Source organism: Biomphalaria glabrata, chromosome 15, assembly GCF_947242115.1.
Source record: "Biomphalaria glabrata chromosome 15, xgBioGlab47.1, whole genome shotgun sequence".
Classification (NCBI taxonomy): Eukaryota; Metazoa; Mollusca; class Gastropoda; family Planorbidae; genus Biomphalaria; species Biomphalaria glabrata.
The window spans coordinates 4,516,093-4,537,321 of NC_074725.1; the positions used below are offsets into that span (position 1 = coordinate 4,516,093).

The 21,229-nt window shown below is 38.1% G+C and overlaps 1 protein-coding gene across 3 annotated transcripts; it reads left to right on the plus strand.

Moving 5' to 3' along the window:
* The first annotated feature begins 287 nt into the window (after positions 1-287).
* On the plus strand, positions 288-19,757 carry LOC106064880 (sterile alpha motif domain-containing protein 9-like). Of its 3 annotated transcripts, XM_056011757.1 has the most exons (9): positions 288-713; positions 901-986; positions 5,257-5,410; positions 6,285-6,403; positions 6,511-6,611; positions 8,352-8,583; positions 9,634-9,713; positions 12,224-16,821; positions 18,209-19,757. In XM_056011757.1, exons 2-9 carry the CDS (start codon positions 916-918, stop codon positions 18,287-18,289), a joined length of 5,436 nt encoding a protein of 1,811 aa, XP_055867732.1. In that variant the 5' UTR covers positions 288-713; positions 901-915; the 3' UTR covers positions 18,290-19,757. The 3 variants fall into 3 exon arrangements, with proteins under 3 accessions (XP_055867732.1, XP_055867733.1, XP_055867734.1); XM_056011758.1 differs by lacking the exon at positions 901-986 and having other exon boundaries at positions 289-713; XM_056011759.1 differs by lacking the exons at positions 288-713; positions 901-986; positions 6,285-6,403 and having other exon boundaries at positions 5,278-5,410.
* Positions 19,758-21,229: the final 1,472 nt, after the last annotated feature.

Here is a 21,229-nt window from a genome sequence, read left to right on the forward strand (position 1 = left end):
GTTTTGTGTATTTCATAAGAGTGATATAATTGTGTGCCTTATTAAGTATTAAAGTATTATCGATATTCATGAATATAAGGAGTTAGAGTTGATGTATACTAAGAGTTCGTATTTGAGTTAAGCAAGTATTGACAAGTGTAATTGAGAATCATACCCTAGATTATCGAGCCATATGTAAGTGGTAAAGATCTCACCCGAGTTCCCTCACACAGACGTCAAATGAACCACGGGAAACATCTCGTGACACGGTCTGTGTGTATCTTTAAATATGCGGCAAAAACAATCTTGGAGGCGTCATTACTAGGAATTGACTCGCTTCTTGTCAAACTTACACGCGTGTCGCTGTGCAGTTTTCGTATAATAGCGAATAGGATTACGTCAGGGCATATAAACGACATTCAAATGGTGATATTGAAAGTAATCCTTTTACAAGCAAGCACCTACTGTCACTACTGACCTAGATCTAGATCTAAATACATGTTATTATATAATTATAGTTCTAATCATGAGGATGTAAAAACATCTTTTTAGCTTGCCATTAAATACAGATATAGAAAATCTGGGTCTAAATATATATAGATCTAGATGTTTAAATCATATCAAGAATCTATGCTAGAGTGACTAGAGACAATTTGAATGTGACTCTACTGTCACTACTGTGTAATAGAAGCACTCACTCTGTGTCAGCCAACACTGTAAACATGGTCTGAGCGGTATGTTAATTTCGTTTTATTAAAATCTGTTAAACAGTAATCCTTTAGCCTTTTATTTTTAAATCACGGTAGAGGATAGCATTTATTCTTAGTTAAGATGTTGGCTTTGATTTTGATGACTGTTGAGAATCTTTCGTTAACTAAAATAAATATATAGATCTCTATGTTTAAAATGTCTCTTAACCAGGCACGGACTGGCTATATGGGCAACTGTGCAAATGCCTTGTGGGCCGATGCCGGGCTGGTGAGGCTGCCAAGCGGTCCACTTTGTCAGTACGTATCGTAGACGTGATTGGCCTTGCCTTACCATTTATAAAATATATTTACAGACTTAACTGTGTAATATTAGCCACATCTTACACTCTGAATAGTTTACATTTCCTTTTATTTTTTTTGGATTTGTTATTACTTTAAAATAGCCCAAAACATCTTCCAGGACGGCCTGGGGGGGGGGGGGGAGTAGGCGACCTGCAGAGTTCAAACCGACTCGAAACCCGAAATGCATAACGCACGGTGACACGACAATTCGTTCACGTGTTAAGCTTTACTCTTTTAGTTATTCTAAAATAACGTAATAACTAATTAATATTGCGATTGTAGGTCTATTGTAGTTTTCTTTTTTATAAATTGAGATTTCCCTGTAGCCTCTAAGTCTATTTACATGTAGAAATACCGTACAACACGTGACTGAAACCCACGTTTGACCACACGCGTTCAGTTTTATGTATATCAGAATTCATATGCAATTAAGTTGTGGGCCGAATTGTATGGTGATTGCCGTGGCGATTTAGCCACCCAGTTCGCCCCTGCTCTTAACATAATATAATATATATTATATTATATAAATTACAATTTAAACCATTATATTATTTAGTTATTTTATTAAGCCTATTATTATTACTATCATGATTGATTTTTTTTTTCGTAATCATTATTGCTGTCGCCTTCAAGCTGCTATGACATGCTAGGAACGTTATGGCCCAATGGACATCATTCACCAATCGTAAACAAACAACATTTATTCACGTGATAATATTAATTAAACAATGAAAAAAACGTATCACTTGACAGCCTTTATGGACTACGTAATTTGTATAGAAGAGATAGAGAATCACATGGCTAAATGGTGTTTATTTACGATTGGTGAATGAGGTCCATTCTTGAGTGAACATGTCGAGGTCCTTGATAGTAGACTATAGTGACAGTAGCTTGACCTCAGCGCCATGAAGGATTAGCGAATGCGTAAAGGTCCCCTTTTCAGACCTTGCGGTCTAGATGGAAGATGGTGTTAATATCATCTGTTTCTTTACAAAATACAGGACAATGGAGATATTGAAAGCAATCCTTTTCCCAGGAAGCACCTTACACTTGTGATTGCTCGAAACACGAGGATATAAAAACATTTGATAGCTTTTTTTTTTCTCTCGCCGTTGATTAGCGATACATCTATCTAGATCAGCGGTTCTCAACCTTTTAAGCTCGGCGACCTCTTTTTACAATCCTCCACTCTGCCGCGACCCCCCCCCCCCACAAAACACATTCAGAAATAGAAGAGTAGACAATAACAATCCATATTTTCGATGGTCTTAGGCGACCCCTGGCAAATCGTCAATCGACCCCCAAGGGGGTGCGACCCACAGGTTGAGAACCCCTGATCTAGATCTATATATAGATCAAGGTCTAGATTCTATGCTGTTTCTTCGGCTAACGGTTAACGAGCAGGGTGTCATGTGACCAACACGACGACCAACCGCCTTTTATCTCATTAGACTCGAGGCTTCCTAAAAATCATCCAAAAAATTCAAAATCTTAGCCTTCACCGAGATTCGAAACCAGGACCCCAGGTTCGGAAACCAAGCGCTTAACTCTCAGCCACCGTGCCCCGCTGCGAATGCCTTAAGATGCCATTAAAATGCATCTTTTTATAATCCACTGAGGTGTTTTTTCGATTGTTTTCTTTTGTCTGCCCTTTCTGAATTTATTTACATTCTATTGTTTCCGGCTGGAGGATCGTCGCTATGCTTGAGACCTACCACTAGAGTACTCACAAAGCTCAAGGACCTCTTTCGATTTCGTCGCTGGTGTTGTGAACATCCCCTTTTAAAAAAAAAAAATCCTATTTTAACTAAAATTCTCTTCTTCATTGGGTGGATGGACTATGTTGATCAAAAGTTGGACATTCCGGAAAGTGAAGTTGATAGAGCGAAGTGTTATTAATGTGACAACTGGCCGTTTTTTTTATGACAATTCGTTCCTATCCTTATCTTATATGATACAGACGTTACTTCAAAAAAGAAGATGATTACGTCCTACGCGTCATGCATTTAGTCATGCATATTAACCAATGACTTAAATTCTGCCAAGTCACTGGTTTTCCTGGCTAGCTCAGGCAACCCATTCCATGCTCTAATAGCACTAGGGAAGAAGGAGTATTTGTACAAATTTGTCCTAGCATATGGGACGAGGAATGTGCCTTTATCTTTGTGTCTTTCAGAGTATTTTATTAGATTTTGTTTTTGTATCTGAAGATTATGATTCAGAGTTTTATGTATAATTGCTACTTTACTTTTGAGTCTTCTGTCCTAAAGGCTTTCTAAATTTAGTGATTTTACTAAAGGTGCTACTCTAGTCAAATGTGAATATTCGTTTATTATGAATCTCCCATTCTATTTTATTTCAATGTGAAGCAGATAAATGAAAAAAAAAATTCTTGCTTATTTAGTTGTTCTTATAAGTAATATCCAATAACTTTAATGTACTCCCCCCCCCCCCATGTCCACGTGAAGTCTTGTGTTTTCTTTAACGATTTATGTGTAAGACTCTAAAGTGTGTTATTAAAAGAATTATTAACGACGTAATGTGTCTTGGCAAAACTAGGTCATGTGTGGCGAGCATGTCACGGACTAAAAATAGACTATCCATTTTATCAACTTGACTGTTACATTGGTTTGAATGTAATATTCCAGACGAACAAAAGTCTGCTGTAACGAATATGACCAACTTTGTTCCCCACAATTTTCTAACACAAAAGCTAAGTAAAAAAAAAATAAATAATTTTAACATTTAACTAGAAGCAGAATGAAAAAAAAAAAAAAAAGGAAACCGTGTCGTATTGAAGTAAGGTCTTGTGGTGTACAAGGCAGATGACGTAGAGCTCATATGTTTCAAAAGCCGACGGTTGATGATGGTGTCATGTGCCTAACACAACGACCAACTGCTTTTACTTCGCCAACGCGTGTTCGGTTCGGTTCGGTTCCCTTTAGATTTGTGTGGACAAAGGGACGTCCATAAAAATCCGAATTTTTAAATCGCAGTCTTCATCATGGATTCGAACTTGAGACCCCTCGCTTCGGGAACCAAGCTATTACCCCTGGGCCACCACGTTTGAAAGCCAAGTGCTCTAGCGCTCTGCCACCATACCCCCAGACATCTTTATGTTATTAAATTAGAAAAAAAAAGTTTCTTTTTTTTTTTTAACCAGGAACAAGCTCAGTCGACATAAGACACTGGCTTAAATGCCAGACTGAGTCTGGTTGTAGTAATTAATTGTGGCCCTCGTATGCATGTTATTGTTATTTAATGAACGGTACATGATATTGTTACGTTGTAATCGACTTTGGCTAATTGTGTCGTTTCATTAGTGAACTTTTTGGTGAAAGAACACACTTGCAACTTTGGGTGACGACATTAAACATATCGGTGGCCCTTAACTACTATCGTGAAACTATTTGGTTGAGACTGTCTGAATTGAGCAAAAGAGGTAGTGTGACTACGCAAGTCACACATCAGCTCTCTAATAAGTGTCTAAAATGCGGGGGCTTAGATTAGGAAAGATCCGATCAAATTTAACTGCAGAATCAGCTAAGATGTTAGACTCTCCCCTTACGTCTAAATCAGCGGTTCTCAACCTTTTAAGCTCGGCGACCCCTTTTTAGAATCCCCCACTCGGCCGCGACCCCCACCCCTCCCCACAGACACAGCAAAAGAAGAATAGACAAAAAAAATCCATATTTTCGATGGTCTTAGGCGACCCCTGGCAAATCGTCAATCGACCCCCAAAGGGGTCGCGACCCACAGGTTGAGAACCCCGGGTCTAAATGAAATGTGTACGGTAATTCCCGAAGACAACCTTTTGCGGCAAATGTAAGCGATTCTGACGGTGCACTCTTGCTTATTTCTAAGTGTAAAGATCGATTACAAGGTGGTCACGCCTGCGTTTCTCTGAGTGTAAAGATCGATTGCAAGTTAGTCAAATCTTCGTTTCTCTGAGTGTAAAGATCGATTGCAAGTTAGTCAAATCTTCGTTTCTCTGAGTGTAAAGATCGATTGCAAGTTAGTCAAATCTTCGTTTCTCTGAGTGTAAAGATCGATTACAAGGTGGTCCCTCCTGCGTTTCTTTGAGCTCAAGAATCGATTACAAAGTAGTCACTACTGCGTGCAGCCAAAGTCTCTTTGTCTAATACATTTTGAATTTATTTAGGAAATTTCATAAAACTCAAATATGTATATATAATAATATTTATATTTATGTATATTATTGCAGAGACAAACTATCAGCTCTTGAGCAATATTCCTCTGCAAAAGACACAAAGCAAACCGAAAAGATGAACGCTTCAGACTGGGAAAAGCTTCAGAGGAATTGGAAAGAGCTGCTTGAAATAAATCCTGTATGTCACATAATAAATCATCTTTATCAGGTATGTTGAACCTGTTATTTGTATGTTTCTTTATAGGGATGCACTGAAAGATGGCATCTATGACCTTCTTCAGACGCGAAGCTACTATGGATCATCTCATGGAAATGAGATGAATGCCTCTGCATTAGCTGTGATTGGAACGATGTCGCCCACGCATCAGTTTCCTCTCTCCACGCAGCTCCAAAGGAACGGCAGTGCCTATACAGTTTGGGGTCAGCGGCGTCGCAGGTTCTGCCAGGGTGTAGCACTGGATGCTGCAAACTGTCTCAGGCTCGCCATCTCCTGATTTTTCCTCAGGTTTGACTCCCGAAGCCTTTCCCATGATTGGGTATAGCTGCAAGGCAACAGAGGTTTGAATTTAGTGTTTTCATTCTCCTAGGTGGGTAGCCAGCCATGGCTAACGAGCCCCTCCTGCCAAAAGCTTACTGGTTAAGGCGCCAGTTACTCACTTTTGCCCCTTCTCCTGTTAGTGAGAACAGTTTCGCCGGACTCAATATCTGAGTCACACGTGAAGGCCAGGAGTTGGACTGGTTGTCAGAGGCTATTTGAGACGCATGCCATTAGGAAGCATTTTATAGGTTGTAGAGTGCTTACATCCATTACCACTTACGGTAATGGCGACCTTGCGGAACCGGAGGATGCATATAATTTAGCTATCGTTCTCAACTTGTCTGGTTCAAGATATTTTTACCTCTATTGGTCTCATTTTAAAAATATTATTCTGTGTTTATTTCATTGCTTTTTAATTTAAAAAATATTATTTAGACCTACTTTTCTTTAAAAGTGCTTTACATATAATTATTAATATCTTCAGCATTTCAAGAATTTAAAATAAAGTAATTACTGATACAAAAATTGGTAATGTATGTTTTAGGAGGATGTCATTACTATTAGTGAAAAGAAGTCCATTGAAAAGCTGAAAGTCTTTGATAAGGAAATGCGAAAGTTGTTGCACTTGTTGAAAGAGAAACCAGAGAAATGCAAAGCTTTCAAGTAAATCTATTTCTGTTTAAAGAGTAATCAGAACATTATTGTAGAGATGTTAGTTATGAGAACCTCACATAATGTATCTAAAAATTAAGTCCATTTTTTTTTTGCAGACATTTTTTAGATGCCTTAAAAGCGGATCCTGTGGATAAACTGATAGCAGATAAAATATTGGAAACTGAATCCAAATCTGATCCATCTCTCAAAACTAAACGTAAGTATACTTATAGAGTGGGGGGAGGGGGAGGGGGTAGAAGAGAATAAGAAATGATAATTCTTTTCGTTTGCAACCTTTTAATGTACAAAACTTCTGTTTGTAGTATTTACAAGTTTCAGGCCTCCCTTCAGAAATGAAGGTTAGTAGGCCTATGTTGTAGCCCTAAACGCTAGCAGGATGGTAGGGCGTGGCAGAGGGAAGGGTTTGAACTCGCGACCATGGTGCTGACAGTCTGAAGGCTCACCACACAACCGAACAGCCAAGTCCCCTAATTTGTATATTGTGTTTTCTTTGTTAACGGATTTTGTTTAATTTCTTGTATACATTTATGTGTATCAGGGTAGTTTGTAAGAGAGGGATTTTGATTGGTAGTACTTTGGTTGGTGATTGGTTGTTGATTGGCTGCTGATTCTTTGGTGATTGGCTGGTGATTGCTTGATATTTACTTGTGATTGGCTGGTGATTGCTTGGTGATTGCTTGGTGATTGGCTGGTGATTGCTTGGTGATTGGCTGGTGATTGCTTGATATTTTTTTTGTGATTGGCTGTTGTTTGCTTGGTGATTGCTTGGTGATTGGCTGGTGATTGCTTAGTGATTGGCTGGTGATTGCTTGGTGATTGGCTGGTGATTGCTTGGTGATTGGCTGGTGATTGCTTTGTGTTTGTCTGGTGTTTGTTTGGTGATTGGCTGGTGATTTATTGGTGATTGGCTGGTGATTGCTTGATATTTACTTGTGATTGGCTGGTCATTGCTTTGTGATTGGCTGGTGATTGCTTGATGATTGGCTGGTGATTGCTTGGTGATTGGCTGGTGATTGCTTGGTGATTGGCTGGTCATTGCTTGGTGATTGGCTGGTGATTGCTTGGTGATTGGCTGGTGATTACTTTGTGTTTGTCTGGTGTTTGCTTGGTGATTGGCTGTTGATTGCTTGGTGATTGGCTGGTGATTGCTTGGTGATTGGCTGGTGATTGCTTTGTGTTTGTCTGGTGTTTGTTTGGTGATTGGCTGGTGATTTATTGGTGATTGGCTGGTGATTGCTTGGTGATTGGCTGGTGATTGTTTGATATTTATTTGTGATTGGCTGGTGATTGGCTGGTGATTGCTTTGTGATTGGCTGGTGATTGCTTGATGATTGGCTGGTGATTGCTTGGTGATTGACTGGTGATTGCTTGGTGATTGGCTGGTGATTGCTTTGTGTTTGTCTGGTGTTTGTTTGGTGATTGGCTGGTGATTGCTTGGTGATTGGCTGGTGATTGCTTGGTGATTGCTTGGTGATTGGCTGGTGATTGCTTGGTGATTGGCTGGTGATTGCTTTGTGTTTGTCTAGTGTTTGTTTGGTGATTGGCTGGTGATTGCTTGGTGATTGGCTGGTGATTGCTTGGTGATTGCTTGGTGATTGGCTGGTGATTGCTTGGTGATTGGCTGGTGATTGCTTTGTGTTTGTCTGGTGTTTGCTTGGTGATTGGCTGGTGATTGCTTGGTGATTGGCTGGTGATTGCTTGGTGATTGGCTGGTGATTGCTTGGTGATTGACTTTATTTGATTTTCCTCCTGTTATAATATTGTACCATTTTTTATATTGTAAACATTTATTTATCAATTCCTCTTTCTGCTTCTATGAGATGGATGTTGTAGGAACTGATGGTAAGGGTTTTAATAGTTACGATCAAATTATTGTTTTAAAAATTTATTAACAGACACTGTATTCATTCCTTTTGTATTATCCTAATGTTACTAGCTAACCCTGATCTACTGGACAATGATGTGAGAACAATCTTACATGACAACTACGCTAACATGACTGGCAATTCGATTCCATTGTCTGAAGTCAGAGACCTTCTGAAGGTAAAGAAAGTATTCACGGGACAAGATGAGTGGAGCAACATAAAACTCATTGAGTTCATTAAAGAAACATACACCAACATTGAAGAGAAAAAAGAGAAAGTTGGACATTACAAAAAGCCAATCACGTATCCATTTTTTGCCAGCTTTTATACAGTTACTATAAGAAAAATGTCTTATTATTATTAATGATTTTAAAAGATATAATACATAGTGTTAAAGATATAATGTAAAAGGTGTAATGTAAAAACCTTATTAGACTGTCTACTGGGGTTTTCAAATATGTATCCTCCATGTTCATTGGTTAGTTCAGGTCAAACATGCAATATATTTCGGTATACGCACAATAATGTACTAACTTTATCTTTAAGGGATGCTACTTAACGATGATTAACAGCAAAAAGATAATGACTGTTTATTTACAGGTAATTTTATGAGGATATTACAAACAGATAGCAGGCTTGCTTATACGATCCTCTAAATCTGGCCTACGGGTTCAGGGCCGTCGTTTCTGTCTTCTCTTTCCTATCAGATTCACTGTCGCCGCCTCTGTCACGTCTATCGCCGCCTGAACGTTGCAGTTATTGTCGCTTTCTATCTTCTGGTCTCCTCAACACGCGACCAGAAATGTCTTTCACTCGTAGGAACGACCATTCCACTGTTTGTCAGGATGGCTGCCTGGCCGTGCGGTTTGCGCGCTGGACTGTCGTTCGGATTTATCGACGGTCGAGGGTTCAAACCCTGCCCGCTCCCATCCCCCGTCGTCCTGCGGGAGGTTTGGACTAGGAAGTAAACTATCTTCAACTCTGAAGGAACATCCGAAACATGTAAAACATTTTACAAACAACACCTTCCAAACCAGACAACGCACACAAGAGCACTAACACTTCTTCTCATTTGGCTGGCCCGTCTACTGATCCCTTCCGTTACTTAAGAGGCGTCGTTACTTAAGAGGCGTCGTTATGCTCTTTTCTTTCACGTAAGCGGAAATCAAGTGTCACTCCTTTCTCATCTAAACCACCCGTTCGTATTCAGTGTTGAACAGTGCGCACCATATACGGATGTGCGTTTACGAAAAGCTCTTACAACAGCAATATTTAGATAAAAACACAACAGAATTCGTAATATTTTTTTTTTATTATAACATGCCATGTATTCTGATCCTTAAACACTGTTAGACTTCTGAGGAACATTGGTCGAATAAGCGCAAGCGTTCAAGAAGAAAAAACTGCAGAGCTAGAGTCTAATATATCCACAGGTAATATCTGGAGTGTTAACATAATCTTATCTTATCTTATATAATACAGACGTTACTTCAAAAAAGAAGATGATTACGTCCTACGCGTCATGCATTTAGTCATGCATATTAACCAATGACTTAAATCCTGCCAAGTCACTGGTTTTCCTGGCTAGCTCAGGCAACCCATTCCATGCTCTAATAGCACTAGGGAAGAAGGAGTATTTGTACAAATTTGTCCTAGCATATGGGACGAGGAATGTGCCTTTATCTTTGTGTCTTTCAGAGTATTTTATTAAATTTTGTTTTTGTAACAATCCCTAGCAAGAGTAATTTATATGTATTATTCTCCGATCTCTGCTTGGCATATATTTCTTTTTGTACAGAACATTAATTTAAAGCAAGACTTGTTAGAAATTTGAATTTGTTGTGATTGCAAGGACTATTTTCTCAAATAAAACCACCACCATTCCACATGGACAGTCCAGACCCAACTGTCAACGTCAGGTTAAAATGTGTAACGTTGTAATGAGTAATGTTGAAGAATGCTGTATTTACTATTACACCTGAGGCTGGTTACTGTTAGTGTGTCGCGAATGTCGTAGACTGCTGGGTTCGTGCTTCCTGGAGTCGCACTTGACACATGACAGACACAGACCTTACAGATTGACTCAAGTTCTCTTTGGCAGACAAATATATTGTTTATTTAATGACAATAACAACACTACTGCACCTTATTGGCAGTTACATCAAGACTTCCGATGTGAAACATAATTACATCCACATAACAGCGGTATTGAATGTCCAAGATGATTAGATACAGAATAAACCACAAGTAACGTCCGCATCACAGCGGGTAACAATAATACTTCAATAATACATATCCAACTCTCTGTGTTGCAGTATTACAGAGTATTGAACGAACGAGTTTTTATAGCGCTCGGTATGGCCTTGTTGATGGACAATAGTCGCTTTCGTCGCGAAGACTTCAAGTAGTTGTAGCGGAGCGGGTGGCGGTTGTCTTCTAAGATATTGACTTTTGCTGAGACATTTCTGTTTTGAGAGTTGCTCTTCACATGACAATGTTTTGCGTGTGGTTCTTAATGCTAAAATGTTACACAAATCAGGGCCAGTCACCAGGTTTACTCCTGACCAATTCTTCATTGGAAAAGTTATTTTATTCGTGATTATTTTTCATGCCATGGAAATAAATGACCAAAGCAAGAACCAGATTTTTTATCTTGCCCCTGACTTGACGACTAAATTGACCAGTACCGAGATTGAAATACGAATTTAGAATTTACAAAAAAAATTCTGGTTCTTTGGACGCGACTATTATGAAAGTTAGCCTGTCTGTAGAAGGAATCAATATTTATAGTAGTGGTCTTGAATTTAGTAAATAAGATTAACTAAATGTTTTAAAGGTTTACTCCGATTTACCGACACATTGAAATAATTGTAAGCCATTATGCTAATTCGTCTGTGTTTTATGTACAACAATAGGCTCAACATATATGTATTTGTATGTATTTGTAGACGTTGTTAGGATTGATGATTATAACAGGCTCAACATATATGTATTTGTATGTATTTGTAGGCGTTGTCAGGATTGATGATTATAACAGTCTCAACATATATGTATTTGTATGTATTTGTAGGCGTTGTCAGGATTGATGATTATGACGTTCGTTTGGCATCTACTGTAAATGACGTAGCAACTCTTCTTGTCACAGACTCAATGAATAACGTTTATTGACATAAAATATAGACACCATAAATTTCATAGTACACAATCTTAATATATAGAATAGATTATAATCCAATAGAATACAAGCTCTTTCACAGAAATAGATTCTATCACCATCATATACTGACTTAGAGAGTGACTGAAATACTAACGCAACTATGAACTTTGACTGACTCGCAACTCAACATCTAACTAGGGACTAACCGTCTACCCTCAGTATAAGATTAGCTGAAGGTTAGAGGAATGCACTCTAAAACCCATGAGTGTTGTAAATCTAGTTCATTACATATATATATGTTGGGGTTTACGTTTACACCTTGTGGAACTAACTTTGAGGTGTTGACTAGCAGTCCCTGTTGGTCAAGCGGGTGCTGTTAAACTGAAGGTGTTTTGAAATATATGTTTAAGACAAGCGAAAATCCATTTTTGAAAAAAATAAAACTTAGTAAATTAAAAAAAAAATTTGTTAGGTACAATAAATAATTGTTTAAAGTATCAACTTGATCGGAGAGTTCGTGTGGGAAAATTAGCTTTAGCCATTAAGTTTTAATGGGAATTAACCCTAAAAATTTAGCTGTATCTGTGAATTCTTTTGTTAGTATAAAAAATAATTAATTACCAGTAATTAATTGAAAATCGGTTAATGTTTTTTTAAAAATTATTCATTGTGCAAAGTTTCGACTTCATATGAGAATGGGTGTGGGAGATATAATGTGTACACACCTTTTTTTTTTATCAGAGAGATAGATTGGTATGATTTTTGTAATAATATCCTTTATTTCAGGTGAGAGCGGTGAAACTAAAGAGGTTAAAGATATGTCCAGTCCTGAACTGACAGCCTATCTGGCATTTCATCTAGGGAAAGATGGGCCTAACAATGTCAATCTAGAGTTCTTACAAAAACAAGATGTAACTGGCAAAGTGTTTCTTTCCATGACAGAAGAGGACTTTGATAAACTACTTCCGGAAGCCACGTTCGGCGCAAGGCGATCCCTGTCTATGCTAGTTGCAGAACTGACACACAAGACAGATTCCTACCCAGCATTTTTACGTCACTTTGATTGCGAAGTCACACATACAGATAAATACACCATAGGACACTGCGCCGACGTCTCTGTGAATATAAGAAGCAGAAAGACACACCCTGTGAGAAACTTTCATCTCATTGATGAATCTGACAAAAACATGGCTCTGGAATACATCGCCGTCGAGACCATTCCTTTTGTTTCAGCATGTCTAAATGACAGACGAAACGGCACAATATATTTCGGGATTAGCCCAAACAGTCAAAATACGTTGAAAGAAGGGGAAATAGTCGGTGTCTCTATACCCAAAGAGGAAGTCCAGGCAAGAATACGAGACGCCATCAAAAGTTCTTTTACTGAAATCCAAAAAAATATTCTGCAAAATACTGTAAGAGACGCTGTCTTCGTGCCTGTCATCGGCGCAGAGAAAAACAGATTCGTTGTTGAAGTAGATGTTGTGCCGTCTACAGTTGTTCTAGAAAAGGATATCATCAGAACTAAAGAGCACAGTCTGCCAGAGCGTTTCTTGAGAAATCATAAAGGGAAGGATTCTGTTGTGTTTAAATTTTCAGAAGACGGCTTTCCGAAGATTATTTCCTCAGAAGAACTTTGTCAATTCGAAAAAGTGCAACAACCCAGGATTGTTGAGCAAAGAAAACAGGAGGAGCAATGCCAAACTAATACTGAAACTGGGCCAACTTTAAGAACAAAATTGTTAAACCTTCTAACCGGTGGCTCTGAGGTCATCCAGGATACCATTTATCCGTTTTTAATGACCAGCCCTCTGGACGATCACATGACCCAAGAATTTTTAAAAGACAGGATCGCATTTATAAAATACTTAAAACCACACATCGTTTTTGACTTCGATGTAAATGGGTCAAATGCTGGCTTGCTCAAAAGTCTAGAAGATCACCACAAGGAAAGCCCAAGAATTCTTACAACTAATGATTTTGATGAAAGGATGACAAAGCCAGAGGCTTACAAAGAGCTAGAAATCAGTTTGAGGGGAGAAGAAAAACAATCTTGGATGTTTTGTAACGGCTGTCAAAATGTATCTATTTCTGAACTGAACCCCCTAGAATGGAACAAAGAAAGGAGCAGTGCGTTCCAAAAAGCACTAAAGTGTTTTATGGATATTTTTGAAAAGGAAAGAATACTAATTATAATATGTTTATTTTCTAAAAACTATACGACGATGATTGAAGCCTGTGACGAGGTTCTTAGGAAACTTCCACTTAACTGGATTGTTTTGGCAGAAAAGGAAGACATTGCTAAACTTTGGCAAGATCAAATGCTAACAAGGAACAAAGCGCAACCTGCTGATGTAATCGGCAAGTGTGTCTTAGGGCTACCCTGGGAGCAGGTGAACTCTCTAGTTTGTCATGCAGCCAACTATGATATCATTCATGACTGTAATATTCCAAGCTCAACAGGCGTCTACGTGGATGTCAGCGAAATCGATATTACAAACTGGTCTGACATTTTCATTCTGCCGTCCAACAACTTTGATATAAATATCCCACCTGAGGAGAAAGAAACGCTTGTAAAGCAGGTTGAAGAAAAGTTTTACAGAGGTGATGAAGTAGACTGGTTAAACTTTTACTTCAAAGACCATGTCCTTAGAAGAGATATTCAGTCTACACTGCTGGATAATGTTCGCAGAGCGCTTGAAGGTAGAATACGGGAGGAGCAGGAGAAAGTCAGTGTCATCTCCATTCTTCATCAGCCTGGTGCCGGTGGTACCACGTCGGCTAAACAAATCTTATGGGATCTCAGAAACGAGTATAGGTGTTGTTTGGTGAAGAGAATTACTAACGAAACCTGTGAACAAATTGACGAGTTTCGATTTTTCAAAGATCAGCGTCCGAAGCCTATCTTAGTACTGATTGATAATGAAGAGAAATTTGAGTATTTGAAAGATCGTTTAGAAGAGAAAGCCAGAGAAAGACATCGTTCTGAAGGGGAATCTTTCCACGTCTATTGTACAATCATTGCGTGCACACGAAGGGCTTCACTGCCAATGCAGTTGAAAATTAATCAGGTAGCTTTACGGCAAGAGCTAACATCCAATGAATTGGAGTGGTTTAAAGACAGACACCGAACATTGGTGAAAAGATTTCAGAACAACAAAGATGACAATGTTAATCCTGAATTTCTGATTGCCTTTAACATATTAAGGCAAAATTTTAATAAAGAATACGTCTCTAAAGTAGTGAAAGCATTTTCTGAAGACATTCGTAGTGACCATGAGATTCGTCTGCTGAAATTCGTCTCTTTGTTAAACACATTTGATCCTGATTTCAAGGCTATTCCCGTGTCATGCTTTGACAGATTTTTCAGCACCAGCTCTAGTGACTATCTCGGCTTGCAACAAGGAGCAAGAATCATGAACTGGGAGACGAAGCTTAGCCAAGGCATCAAAGTCTTATTAAATTTGTCATCGAATAAAAAACTTACCAACAGATATTCTCAAAATCTGAAAGTGTTTTGTAAGATCATCGCGCATGAGATTTTATTCCGAATGAAAGAGAGAACACAACAAAAGGACAGTGAAATAATGATTGAACTTTTAAGATATGACATTTTCCAACAAACTACTGCCGATTATAATATACTTAAGGCAATCATTAACAACATTTTTAAAAAACGTGAAACAAAGAAAAACGGTATCGTTCGGCGAAAATTTTCAGATTTCATTCTTCATATTGAATCTACTGAGACTGCTGAAACTGTTTCAGAACTAATAGAATTACTTTTCGATAACAACAGTGATCCCTATACTGCGCAGCTGCTTGCACGGTATTACATACGGGTGAAGAAATGGTCAAAGGCTGAAGACTATGCTAAATGCGCAACAGAGAGACTTCCTGAAAATTCATTTTTTTGGGATACATATGGTCAGGTGTTTAAGGGACAGCTTTATGAAAAGTTATCATCAGAAAGAAATGTACAGGACAGTTCAAAGTTCAATGAACGTAAAATTAGTGAGCTCCTCATTCTGACCCATAAATGTTTAATGGCTTTCAGAAAAAGTCAGGAAGTTTGTGAATGTGAAGCATCCACCAATGAAGGGAGCAATCTGGTGGCTTATTTTGGAGAGCTGAGAGCCATTGTATTGCTCTTAAACGCGCTTGAGTTATCCTCCCAATTCCAAAATACTGACGTATTGCACAGATATTTAGTCGACAAATCATACAGACCGCCCGAACTTTCATTCCTTCGCCATGATGAAGCAGAGTTTCTAAAAAGTCTTGATAGTTTTTCTAGAGAAGCGATGCGTAGACTTGATGACGAGTTTCTTCAGATGAAAGGAAAAGTGAATTACTCCACAGAGCAACAGGAGAGTGACAGAAAAACTCTAATCGAGCTGAAAGCAAGTCTTGATGTCTACTTTGGAGAAATGAATGTTCTAGTTCCAAAATACACCAATGAAAGATATAGCTGTGATTACAGATTAAGATTGGCCAGACGGCTTGGAGCATCCTCTCTTAATTCTTTGCTAGAAATTAAAAAAGAAGGCAAAAAAGAAACATTGATTCAAATATTTAATTTATTGAAAGAAAACATCACATCGGATCAAAGAAATTTCGACGATCTACGGAGTATGCTTGATATTGTAACCGTATGTCTGTTGGATCAAATTAAGATTTCTGGTTTAACTTATAACCATATTTTAGAATGGAGCAAGGAAATGTATATTCTCGGTAAACAGAAACACTCTAGCAACAGGTCCCAATTAGAACTGTATCTCTACTATGTTCTCTATAATTTCCCCACCATAGAACGCTCATCTTTCAGCTTGTGCATGGAAGTAGACCTGTTAAATGCCATTGAAGAATGGAAAAGAGCTTTCAAAAAGAATTACCCGAAATCTGCCTGGTTTCACAAAAGAAGGGAGACTACTCTCTTTTTTCTAGGTAATGGCCAGCCCTTGTGTGACGTACTTTTCTTTGACAAAACAGACGTCATAGAGATGTACACAATTCACGAAAAATGGCAGCACCCTCAGTTCAGAAATAATCTCAGAATACTTAATGGCATTTTGGAAGAAGGCGGTCACGAGATTAAAGTCCAAATCCAGACACCAGGAAAATCTGGCTTAACAGTTAATATCCCTACTGCATATCCAGTGCTCAAGAACACAATGTTTAAAAGACTTGTTTATTTTTATATAGGCTTTAGTTTTTCTGGTCCAAAAGCTTTTGGCATGTGCCAAAGGAAACCCCAGAGCTGTGAGTTACTTCCTGTACCAACTAAAACAGTGAGAGTTACCTCTCCAAGGGCAGAACCGGAACCACTCGGTCAGCTGATACTTAAATTGAAAACAGTCTTGGATCAACTGAAAAATACAGAGGTGAATATTATAAGTTAAAATGTTATGTGTTGCTATACAAATTTATTACCAGTCAGTTAAAATTCAGAATAACATTCAGGAATATATATATTGCATATAAACTAGATATATGCCAGAATCTATCATTTAAACCAGTGATTCCCGAAGTTGTCTATATAGACCCCCAGAGGTCTACGAAGACTTCCAAGGGGTCTACGAAAGTTATAAAGGGAGATGTGCACGGGGGTCTACGATAAAGAATATCAATTCAGCATGTCATGACTTAAATGTTGACAATTGGAATTTTTTCATACACACATTTATGATTTGTACCTTAGGAAATCCTTAAAATTTTTTTCCTGCTGATTAAATGAAAAAAAAAATGTTTAATTTAATAACTATATTTAAATAGTGTAGTTTTGTCTAGTTATAACTTTGACAAAAAGAAATGTAGACTGTGCAGCATTAAGTATTTGAAATTGAACTTCATTACTTCCTTGTCAAACAAGCGAGTGTTAATGTGCCATTTTTTATGATGCTATGAAAAAAATGTATTATTGGAAATTTATGAATTTTCAAAAATTCAACATAACTTAAGCAGGGGGTCTACTGAAAACCAGAAAACATGACAAGGGGTCAAAAAGTTTGTGAACCACTGATTTAAACCATATTGGCACATTTTTTATAATAATTATTATAAACATTTATGAAGTACAGTATCGCCTTAGTCTGTTGGGGCGCCACACAAGATCTGTTGACCGTCCTCCATTCCTCTCTGTTTCCTTTGCCTTGGACATAATCTACACTCAATGGTAGGCCCGTCCATTCTTTTATGTTGTCTTCCCATCGCTTTCTCTGTCTGCCTCTTCTTTTCCTGGTACTGTTCCCTGAAGGATCTTGTAATATTGTCATAAGAATTCTCAGGCTCGGATAGGCTTTAAAAACTCTTATAAAATGGACATTATAAATAAAAAAAAGCCCTAATACTTCTGACTGTATGTCACATATTAGAGTATATGCTTATGCCCTATTGAAAACTAAAGCTGATACATCAGCTGTGTTTTTAAGTAACTCGGAGAATGATAACACATTAAAATTTAGTTAACTCTTTCTCTCCGTAAATATTTTCCTCGTTCCGATAGTATTATTCATTTTTGCTCATTTGTATATCGCTATCCTGTTTAGAAATTCAATAACATTTTAGCTAGTTATCAGAAATTGTTATATTTCGTATCGAATTATAGAAGAATGCATTCTCTTTTTACACAACACAAATTAGAGTTTATAAATCCAAAACTCCATTTAGTTTAATGAGTTCAAATCAACGTTTGGCCTCGACAATTAGGAGAGAAAGAGTTTAAAAAAAAAAGATTTCTAAATTGACTTTAACTCAATTCTTGTTCCACAGTTGGCTGAAAATGTTAAAATCAAACTGGAGAAAGAGCAAGAGGAGTTGAGTCGAAGAATAAAAAGCATTATAGGAGATTGAACCAATACTACCTGCAACTGTCAATAATAGAATTCTAATATGAACAATATTGTTTTTTTAGTAGCGCTATATAAAAGCTATAATTTATTCATTTATTTATGAATTCCACAAAATCAAAGATTTTTATTTTATTTTATGACATTCAAACGGGCTGTCTTGTTGTGCGTTATGCGCGCCTTTCTTGCTGACATTCCCCGTGCTGTTGACGGCCGTTGACTGTTTGTACTAAGATACTGGCAGACGACTAAACCGACGTAGGCGTAATATATCTTAACTAATAAAACTTGGAAATAACTTGAATAACTATTTTTGTGAACAATACCAAATATAACTTTTATTAAAATATAGACAAAATCAAATTGTGATGAAACGAAACAAATCTAGTAGACTCTAAGTAATAATATAAAATGGTATTTTAAACAAAACCTAACCACTACAGTAACACATCTTGCCAGTCTCACGTTCTGGAGTCGTCTCCCCTAATTAAACAGCTGGCGACAATGCCACATTTCCGCAGCATTCAGAGCCAATCGCTAACTCCTTCCCGTCGACACCATAGAAACATACACACACACACTCCATAACACCCCGTCGTCCTACGAGAGGGTTGGGCTAGGGTGTGGAATATCTTCAATTCCGAAGCAACTTCTGAATTTTGTATTTACTTTTTTTAAAAAAAATTACATTTATTTTGTTGTTTAGTGTTACTTGCAATGTAACAGTTTGCATGGACCAGACAACAGATTCTAAGACATATCTATTATTTTTTTTTGAGGGGGAGGGGAGAGAGGAAGGGGGCGTAAAGGTAAAGCTTTAAAATCCTAAACAGAAATCCTGGCATTTTATATGTATGTATATATTTTACATTTACATTTTTAGAAGACACAATGTAGAAATTGTATATTAATCATTAAAGTTATATATGTATATATTGTTTTACCGACTCAGAAAAAAAAATCAATACCTACAAGCAGTGGCGTTACTAGGGTGGGTGTCACCCGGTGCGGACCCCACCCCACCCCCTAGTGACGCCACTGCCTACAAGTTATAATTAGAAAAGACCAAGCCGATGAAATTATTATATGTTGATAATTTATCCTTTCATTTTTTTTTCTACATTCAAACATTGTTAGTTTAATCATTTTTATTGTGTTTGTAAATTATTTGTTAATTATGTTGAATATTGTAATCATGAAATGATGACAGTTTAATTCAGTGTTAAGAATCAAAAACCTTTAGTATGAAAATGGAACAATGCAATTGTTTTTATGCAACTGTTTTTCATTATTGGGCCTACTTTTGGCTTCAATTTATTTTATTCGGTAATTTGATTGTATAGTATATTTTTGAAATATTTTATATTTGTTATTTATATTATTTTTATTGTCAATATATATCATTATGAATATTGAGAAAGTACACGTTTTACAAAGTTAATATCTAATAATTAAAGCAAGTATTAATACTGCATGTTCCATTTCCTTTCTTTGAATTAACATACATAATATATAGTCCAGTGCTTTAGGTTTGTAATTAGTGAAAGACTTAAGAAATTTTTGTTTTACTAAAATGGCGTAGCTAGGACTTTAGGAGCCCTGGGGGCGGGTTGGGGGGGGGGGCTTGAGCTCTTTACGGGCTTCCTGCATTTAGACCTTCAACATCATGGCATGAGATTATGTTCTTAATGAATATGTAACGTAATAATAAATAACTCAGGTTACTCCCTCAGATAAACCCCGCAAGGAAAGAGTTAATCTGTGTGGAACACGTGCAAGAGGATCAACAGCATGAATAGCAAGATTACATGCCAGTGGCGTAATATTTAATGTGATAGAAAGAAAAATCAGACACTTGCCGTGGGAGCCCTTAAGTGGGGGCCTGGGTGACTTTCAAATTTGCAGCCCCTCCACCCAGCTTTGCTACGCCACTGATTTACTATAATTCTAAGATATACAGATGGTTTAGATAGTTTAGTAAACACAATGCTTTGAGATGAACAGAGAGATCTGTACACCGTATAGATGTCCACGTATGGTACGAGATGACCTCATCTCTTGTGAACCATGTGACCACGGGAAAGGCTTTTGTCCCGTGGCCAGGATGAAAAATTGGCTCTTCACCAACTCCTCTGTCAGGAGTCCCCGAACAACTAGGTAATCATTTAATCAAACCCGGCTTGTCATGTTCCATGTCCTCTTCCCGTGACATGAGTTCCTCTCCTCATGCGAGGCCGGAGGCCGAGTCCACGTGGGGGGGGGGTGGCCTCCATATGCCTATAATGTGCCAACGCACCCGTGAGGGGACTATCATCACCCTATGGCCCCGTTGGGGAACGGAGCAGTGGGTTTCAGACTGGTTAGCAAGCCTTTCTCACATCCCCACCACGTGCAGGTACACTGGCTAGAGCATGCAGTGGTAGCTCACTGGGAGATATGTTCGCTCACGTACTTAGCCTTTCCACATCCCCGGTTGGACGTTTCCACGGAGGTACCACGCTGAGGCGACGGGAGCATTTCCTCCGATCTGTACACCAGCTAAGAAAACCCGCTTTCTAAAAGATGACCTTTCCTCTTGTACCAATATTTTATGAAAGAGAACAAATAGGTTTGGTCTCAAAAAGTACGTCAGTTGGCCTCCCTTCTGTCGCAAAGCGTTTATGGATCATCGTATAAAAATGATATGAATACCTGGGCTCAAGCTATTGTTGGATCAATGTCGCACGCATAGCACTTGTCTCCCTCTCTCGACGCCACGGATGTATCCAAAGAAATGTAAGGTGGCCGATACAGTTGAAGTTGAGAGGCGTCGCAGGCTTTGCCAGGGTGTTACAAGTTGTCTGTGGGTCACCGGCTGATTTTTCCTCAGGGTTGTCTTCCAAACCTTTTCCCAATGTTTAGGTAGCCTATAGGTGCAGAGCAGCTGAGGTATGGATTCAGAGCT

What these genes read in the sequence shown, in the direction of transcription:
- LOC106064880 (XM_056011757.1), top strand. Translation starts at nt 916, where the DNA reads ATGGGCAACTGTGCAAATGCCTTGTGGGCCGATGCCGGGCTGGTGAGG. An exon ending in TAATAAATCATCTTTATCAG is followed by an intron (nt 5,411 to 6,284) that starts GTATGTTGAACC and finishes TGTATGTTTTAG; the next exon opens with GAGGATGTCATTACTATTAG. An exon ending in AGAGTCTAATATATCCACAG is followed by an intron (nt 9,714 to 12,223) that starts GTAATATCTGGA and finishes CCTTTATTTCAG; the next exon opens with GTGAGAGCGGTGAAACTAAA.